The sequence below is a fragment of the Vigna radiata genome, chromosome 1 (genome assembly GCF_000741045.1).
Source record: "Vigna radiata var. radiata cultivar VC1973A chromosome 1, Vradiata_ver6, whole genome shotgun sequence".
Taxonomy (NCBI): domain Eukaryota; kingdom Viridiplantae; phylum Streptophyta; class Magnoliopsida; order Fabales; family Fabaceae; genus Vigna; species Vigna radiata.
The window spans coordinates 33,997,315-34,006,344 of NC_028351.1; the positions used below are offsets into that span (position 1 = coordinate 33,997,315).

General features: G+C 33.3%; 1 protein-coding gene across 1 annotated transcript; it reads left to right on the plus strand.

Annotated features, from left to right (window-relative positions):
• Positions 1-267: 267 nt before the first annotated feature.
• On the plus strand, positions 268-1,511 carry LOC106767888. The gene has a single exon (XM_014652853.2). It carries the CDS (start codon positions 413-415, stop codon positions 1,136-1,138), a length of 726 nt encoding a protein of 241 aa, XP_014508339.1. The 5' UTR covers positions 268-412; the 3' UTR covers positions 1,139-1,511.
• The last annotated feature ends 7,519 nt before the right edge of the window (positions 1,512-9,030 follow it).

Below are 9,030 nucleotides of genomic sequence, written 5' to 3' on the forward strand. Positions count from 1 at the left end.
TGGGACCAAAATCAATTTTGAACATTTTTCCTCTTTTGTGTTTCATAAACACTTGGTGAAAACAATATATATAAGCATCAATTACTCATCTTTTGACTCATTACCATCTTTTACAACAAAAAACTATATAAAAGGTTTCTATTAACTTACACAAAAGTCTGTTTTATTCTATTTGTTTAATAAAGAAGTTTATCTAAACACATTCTACCTTTTTAATAACTAAAGCATGTTGTTATTAAATTACTCTAACATTCTTCATCAGAATCTTCCACCACTGAACATCTTTTTCTTTTCAACACCACAAGTTTTCCCGCTCTTGGATAAGGAAGAAAACCAGTTACCATATATATACAACACTTACAACATCACTATTTCCTTCACAGTTCACAAAGATTTTCCAAGTTCATCCAACATGGGAAACTGTTTATTGGGAGGCATGTCAGATCCTGAAGCAGTGATCAAAGTCACAACATCTGATGGTGGCATCATGGAATTCTATGCTCCAATTACTGTGAGTTTCATCACCAATGAGTTCCCGGGGCATGGCATATTCCTAAGTCATGAACTCTTCTGCAAACCACTTAGCCAATTTGAGGAGTTGGTGGCTGGACAGTCATACCACCTTCTGCCACTCAACAACCAACCGGAACACCCTCCGGCCACCGGCTACATCGGCGGTGACAACTGCACCGCCGTTCGGCAAGGGCATGTTCGTTCTCGTAGTGTTCCTACTAACCCCTACCCTCCTCCTTACAGAATGTCCTTGGACTACCAACACCTTCAAGGAATGAGGTTTCTCAACAAAACCTCTATAGAACCTTTCTCTTGTAGGACTAGTACTAGTAATAAATCCAGTAAATGCAGCATTGTTACTAGCGCTGGCAGTAAAAGTAGCAGGTTTTGGAAAGTGAAGTTGGTGATAACTCCTCAGAAGTTGATGGATATTTTGTCACAAGAGGCTAGAACCAAGGAGTTGATAGAGAGTGTTAGGATTGTCGCCAAATGTGGGGTTTCTGCAGGTGGCATTTTACCTGCATCTGCTGCAGCAAGCACAGTGTCTGATCAGTGGAGCCTCTCCAGCAGTGGTAGGAGTGCTTGTGATTCCTCTAAGATTGATGCATTAGTGGTTGACATTTAGTATAATGCATGAAAAAATATGCAACCAAGTTTCACTCTTTCTTTGTCTTTACACTTGTATTTTTGGTGACTTAGCTCCCATTTTTCACTGTCATATGTTGATTTTGTATGCTTGTAAAAGTTCAGTTTAGACACATTCTGTCATATGATATTGTATAGTGTCTGTGAAGTTGTTGTGTACCTGTGGTGGTGGCTTGTCTAAGGCACAGATGTGAGAACCTTTTGCTTATTTTTTTCACTGTTTGGAAGATTGCCAAATCAAGCAGAATTTTGCTACAGAAATTGTAGACTGAGTGCCAACTGATATAGTTTATAGCTATTCAAGTTAAACTTCTGCAGAAATGCTGCTTAGATTTGAAACTAAAAATGATTAAGTGATATAGCAGTGAATGTTACCAACATTTTTGTGAAATTTCTTAACATCCTCTTTTCTCTTTTATTGAGTCATGTCATGTTGCATATGTTTTAACATATTGCTTTTAATAATGATAGTTCTTAGGTTACTTTAAGAAGAATATTAAAAGCACATTAAAAACGCTAAAGTTTTAATACACTCCATTATTGTATGAGATACCACCTTTGTTTTTCAAAGAATGTGTGTAAAAACCCAAATAAATAAAAAACAAAATTATAAATCTACAGTACCATGTTCTAGTATTCCTCTCTAAACTCAATTTTCTTAGGTTGACAATTTTCTTATTCTACCGATTCTATAATTGTTTTCATTAATGTACTGAATAATTTAATTTATGTGATTTAATTAAAGATCTCAATTAAACTTTTATTATTAAAATCTAGTTATTATTTAATTATTTTAAAAAAAAAGTGGTTGTGAAATCATTTTCCTTAAACTAATTAGTAAGTGTTATATATATATATATATATATATATATATATATATATATATATATGACATACCGTTTTAGTTTTGTGAATCCTTTAAAAAATTCTTGTATACTCTTTAGTTATATGTCTAGCATCCTAAGGTTATATATGTTGTAGAAGCAGACAAGAATAAATATAACGAACAAAGGATTTTTCGAAACATGTAAATCATTATCTTTAAGAACTTATTCGCGATGTATTACGCAAGCTCCTTATGATACAATAGAAACTTTTCAAAATTTATGAGAATCTCAGAATTAGTAAGAAAACCCAGAATATCTTTAGGAAAAGAAGAAAAAAGAAATAATAAAACTAAGAGAAGAGAGCATGAGAGAAGAGTGGTTTCTAATGATATATTTTTGGAGTGACTGGAGTGTTCTATTTATAGAGCATGAAAAGGAGTGATCCAAGGAAAAGATCTTGCGGAAGAAGCTTACTGAAATCATGCCTTGCGGATGAGCGAAACCACTCTTTGAACGTGGATGGTCCCGAGCGAGACTTGCAAATGAGTGGTATTGACCACTTGGAGTTGCAACGTTCCAACGTTCCTTGCGAAACGTAAACAACCAAACCAACTTAGATATTTTGCAATATTAGTATAATGGCACGATAGACACTCTTTTTTATAACAATCCCCCACATATTGCAAAATACATATATACAAAAAAGACGAAAGAGATAGAAGAGAAATTATCCTGGGTTTCATAAGATATAATGCATCAGATATGGTATAACAAGCTATACAAACCAGTCCTAGATTAAAAAACTTGACACACAATGTAGTTGGTATAGCAAGCTATATAAACCAAGGACACTTGACGTGTATTAGAGGTTTATCAATCACAATACACCCCTACTATCCTTGTTGTTATCGATGTATTGCACTTACTAGGCCATGTGCGTGGCCGGTATTCATGAGTGCTTTAAAAATCATGCCAAGATCTCATGCAAACGGCCCCACTTAATACTCATATAGGTGATTTCATCAAGTGTATATTGTAAATCATACATCACCCGTAAGGGATATGAAGATCATTAAAAGCTTTGTTTAATTACAAAGTTTAACCTCTCAATAATGCAGTCTCTAGCACTTTCACACACACCATAAGAATGGACATATTTGATTTAAAATCAAATTAGTGTTATCAAAACTAACAAATGACTTGTTTTTACCCATATGAACCTTATTCATGGGATATCCAATCACAAAGGTTGTATTACCATCACTTGTTTGTTTGCTAGTGGCTTAAGTCTCATTCCCCTTGATGTTTCTAAGATCATATTTCTTCCCCAGGGTTTTGTCAAAGGATCTGCTAGTTTCCGTTTTGACTTCACGTAGTTAATGGAAATAGTTTCACTCTTTAGCATTCGTTTCACTAAATGGTATCTCAACTAGATATGCCTACTTTTTCCATTATAATTCTTGTTTTTAGCTATAACTATTGCCGATTGGCAATCACAGTGTATTGACACTGATGGGGTTGGTTTCATTCCTAGTGGAATGTTTGCTAAGAAGTTTTTCAACCACCCAGCCTCACTACCAACCATCTCAAGAGCGACAAACTCAGATTCCATTGTTGATCTTGCAATAATTTTTTGTCTAGCTGATCTCCATGCAATCGCACCACCCCCAAGTGTGAATATATAATCACTAGTGGATTTTGTCTCATCTGAATCAGAGATCCAGTTAGCATCATTGTACCCTCTTAGTACAGCGAGAAATCCACTGTATTCAATGGCATAATTCATTGAACCTCTTAAGTATCACATAAGCCTAGAAAGTGCATCCCAATGTTCTTGATTTGGACATTGAGTGTACCTACTCAGTCTACCTACTGCATAAGCAATATCAGGTATAGAAAAGTCCATCAAGTGTAGTAAGCTCCCAATTATTTTGGCATACTAAGGCTGAGATAATGATTCTCCTATATTTTTATTAACTTAGAGTTAATATCATAAGGGGTACTCACAGGTTTGAAATCATAATACCCAAACTTCTTAAGAAGTTTCTCAATGTATTATTCTTGGGATAGTAATATACTATCCCCATTCTTTATGATTCTGACACCTAAAATTACATTGGTTTTACCCATGTCTTTCATTTCAAAGTTCGATCCTAGAAACAATTTCGTTATAACAACAATCTCATTGCATGTACCAAAAATTAACATGTAATCCGCATACAAACATATAATGACACAATCACCATTTTCAAATTTAGGCTAAAAACCATCACATAGCAATACATTATCAACTTTTTCATGCCCTGTTTTGGTGCTTGTTTCAATCCATACAAAGATTTTAAAAGTTTACATACTTTATTCTCTCAACACATCCTTCAGGTTAAGTCATATAAGTTTCCTCCTCCAAATCACCATTCAAAAAGGTTGTTTTAACATCCATTTGGTGTATCATTAGCTTATGGATGACTGCTAAGGCTAACAAAATAGAGGAAACTATAGTCACAAGAGCAAAAGTGTTAAAGTAATTTATGTTGGGTTTTTGAGTAAAACCTTTTGCTACTAATCTTGCTTATACTTCTCTATAGATCCATCGAGATGATACTTTTTCTTAAACATCCACTTACAACCAATGAGTTTTGCTCCTTTAGGCAAATCTACTAAGGTCCAAGTATTATTTTTCTGAATTGATTCAATTTCAATCTTAATGGCTTTATCCCACTGTTTTGCATCGGGAGCATTAATGGCTTCTATAAAGCTACTTGGATCATTATCAACTAGATAGGTATAAAAATCATTACAAAATGAAATTTCCTTCCTCCGTCTTTTACTTCTTCTTAATTCCTCACACAATGCATCACTATTACTGTTATCTATAGGTTGAGACATCTCACTAACCTTTAAAGGAAAAACATGTTCAAAAAATGCAAAATTTTTCATCTTTATTATAAAAGTACTTTCAAGTATATCACTTTTAATAACTAGAAACCTATAGGCAGCACTATGTTCAACATAGCCTAAGAACATACAATCAAAGGTTTTAGATCCTATTTTCCTTTTCTTTAGGATCGGGTAACATCACCTTAGTTAGGCACCCCCACACTCTTAAATATTTAAGGTTAGGTTGATATCCTTTGCACAACTCATAGGGAGTTTTACCAGTTTTCTTATGAGGTATTTTATTTTGTAAAAAACACACAATAATCAAGGCTTTTTTCCAAAGGTTATCAGGTGTACGAGATCTAATAAGCATAGCATATATCATCTCCTTAAGAGTTTCTCATCTACTCCATTAGACTCAAGTGAATATGGTGGGGTTACTTCATGGATGATACCTTCTTTAACACAAAATTCATTAAACAATACATTCACCACCTCTATCTGATCTAATCCTCTTAATTTTCTTATTTAATTGATTTTCTACTTTTGCTTTATAGGTTAGAAACACATCAAAGGCTTCATATTTATGTTTGATTAAATACACTTTAGTATATCTAGAATAATCATCTATAAAAGTTACAAAATAATTTTTACCTCCTCTAGACATGGTTTGTTTCAGCTAAGCTAGATTAGTATGAATTAGCCTTAACAATTCAATTTGACAATCTACAAAATAACATGTTTTCTTGGTTATCTTAGATTTTACACATATATCACATTTGCTACTTTTTTTATCATGCATATTAATTAGTCCTAGTCGCTGTAATTTCATAACATAGGAAAAATTCAGATGTCCTAATCTAGCATGCCATATATCATATGAGTTAACAATATAAGCAAAAGAAGACAATTCATAATATTTTCATAAATGTTAAAGAGACTTTGATCACTGATGAGTGCATATTTATATCCACATTTATGTTTTAGAATTCAAATTTTTGATGAGATTCTTGTGCTTAAATGATTGATTTAATGTGAATTTATGACGATTGGATTTATTGGGTTTGGGAATTAAAGATGCTTAAAATGTGATTCTTAGTTGCATAATTTATTTTGGATGTTCTAATGTTTATTTGTGCAGCTGAAGTTAGAATTTTATTAACATAAAGCATGAAATTGAACGGTCAAAGATGGTCCAATTTGGTCAACTCAGGGCTTTTATGCAATTTTGAAAAGAAAGAGATGGCTAAAGTGCAATTAGAGGAAAATTTTGGACTTATATGTAAATTTGAATAAAATAAAAAGGGTTGAAATGTAATTTTGGGCAAGTTTAAATCTGTTAGATATTTTAAAAGATANTTTGGAGAAAATATATCTTAAGATATTTTACTTGATATTGTTAAATAATTANCTTATTTAACTATATCAATAAATATCAAAAGATAATATTTGCCAAATCTTTTTTTATCTAGGAAAGATATTATCAAATATTCTCAAAAACTAATTAAATATGTTGAATATTTGAAAGATATAAGATAAAAGATTTTATCAACAGAAGATTCAAAGTCCAAGCCCAATTAAGCCTATATAAAGAGATCCAGTGGAGCTTCATTCATTCATCCACCACTCCTTTCACTTTTCTTTCATTATGTGTTTCACTCCATTCATGGAGAGCTAAGCTCTTAGGGCTATTCTGCTATAATTTCATTATGGATTCTTAGATTAAGTGAATTAATGCAATTGTTCATTTTGATTATTGATTTAAGTTGTTCTCTCTCTATGTCTTTCATCTCTCTATCATATTAAAAGCAAAGATTTTTGCATCATAATGTGTTTGAATCTATATGCATATTAATTATATGAGTTCTAGGGTTTTTAAGTTTAATTGAGAATCTGCTTTGATTGGAGTTAGGAACTTTCATATGATTAAATGGTTTTTACTATCAATTGAGAATGTACTTTGGTTGGTAGTAATAATTTCAACTATAATCAATTGAGAATTTACTTTGATTGGTTAGCTTTTAATTTGGTTAGGAGATTTAAGAATAAACATGATTAAACACAATAAAATTGANTGAGAATGTACTTTGGTTGAATTTATTGTGAATAATCTAGAAAGGTCTTGCATTTGATTGAGAATGTACTTTGGTTAACTGCATGGTCGCCCTCAAATTAATTATGAATGTACTTTAATTAATTTGAAACTTAAACAATAATCAATTGAACAATGATATGTGAATAACCGATGATGAATCTATTTTGGAAAAGCAGTGGAATTAGCCTGTTTCTTCATAATTGTTTTTAAGTTTCTTCTTTGTTCTATAACATTCTTTAAACATCCTCACTTTTATTCCTAAGCATTGCATAACATTCATAAGAGTCAGATATTCGAAAGCAATTTCGTGTTTGTTGGGAGACGACTTAGGGTTACTTTAGCCCTATCTACTTTTTTGAATACTACTAGGCAATACTAAAGTTGCCTTGAAAAGTAGTATTAATTTGATAGCTTCAACGACAGCTTATCAATCACAATATCCCTTCCCCACAGAAACATTATTTTTTGTCATTAAAATTTTGTTAGACTCGAATGACACTTTAACCCCCACTTTTCCTAGTAGTGCTACAAAGATTAAATTAACTCTGATTGATGGCACATGTAGCACATTACTCAAGGCCAGAGTCTTTCCGGACATGATTTTAAGAAGAACTTTCCCTTTTCCCAGAATAGGAGTGGTCCTGAAATCACTGAGGTAGACGTTTTCCATTCCCTACACTAGCGTAAGAGGTAAAAACACTTCTATTTGTACAGATATGCATGGCAGCACCAGAATCTACCACCCACCAGCTTACATTGGTTACCAGATTTACTTGAGAAACGACTGCGACAATAATGTCATCTCCTTCGACTATATTTGCCTTAGGAGGATTGTCGTTTCTTGCTTTGCGCTTGTACTGTGGTGCGTGATGGTCTGACATCCCACATACAAAGCAATTTCCTTTCTTCTTAAAGTTGGGGTTAGATGCGTTGGGACGAGTGATGAGTCGTTATTTCTTGAACCATATTTAGTTTATTGCACTTAAATAAACCAGGGAATTGTGTTTAATTGTCTGTTATTTCCCCGTTTTCCGAATTCTGCTTAATTTGGTCGGAAATTCGTATTTTCGCTAATTTGGATATTTTTAGCTGATTAAGCGTATTTTTGGTTACAGGAAATTGTGGAAATATCATCTGGAGCATTAGGATATGGCATGGCACATTCAAGACTCAATATTTAGTCATTTAGATTTTAATTAAAGTTGTAATTTCGTTTTCTAGAAGCCTTTGATTAGAATTAGGTGTTTTGGACCCTTTTAGGGGCATTTTTGTAAAAAACCAATTGTGGGGGCCATGTGGCATATCTTTAGGGCTGACTTGTAGTGTTTGGACCCCACCAAATGTGAAACTCTTGGTATTTGGGGTGTGAAAACCGAGCCACACAAAAGGGGAGACCCATAGCTCATGGTTTTGGTTCATTTTCCTAGGGTTTCTCTTGTTTTGAACATGCTTTCATGGGTGCTTGCTTGGTGCACGGTTTTGGACCATTTTCAATGAATATTATGAAGATTTTCTTCTTCCCTTGACTCACTCTTGGTTGTCTTAACTCATTGGTGGTGAAAATCCATTCATTCCTCCTTCCATTTGCTTGTTTTTGATGTTTGAAGCTTGAGTTTTTAAGCTTGTCTTCGCTTTTCTATGGTGGTTGTTGGGTTTGAGTGACTTTAGATTTTCATTTCCTCTTCCATTGCTGCTGTTCCTCACGTTTTTCTTTGCATTTTATTTGTTTGGTTGATAAAAATGGAATTCTATGTGAGTTTTGGGTTGAATAGAGCTTAACTTGATGTGTGGGTGTTATGGGTTTGACTCTTTTCCTTCATATTTCGGTTTTGATGTTTGAAACTAGTTTGGAACCAAACTTTGATGATGTTATTGGGGCTGGATAGTGGTTGAGTTGAATGGTATAATGTTATTTTCGTTTTTTGCACAAGAGCTTGAAAAAATGGAAGATTTGGTTGGGTTGAAGTAGCATATGTTGTGTTTATTGTTCTTGTGTTGATTTGGAATTTGAACTTTGGTCTCTTGGGTTTATGTTTCTGTAGTATGGAGGAAGAAAACATGAATGGTGTGTTG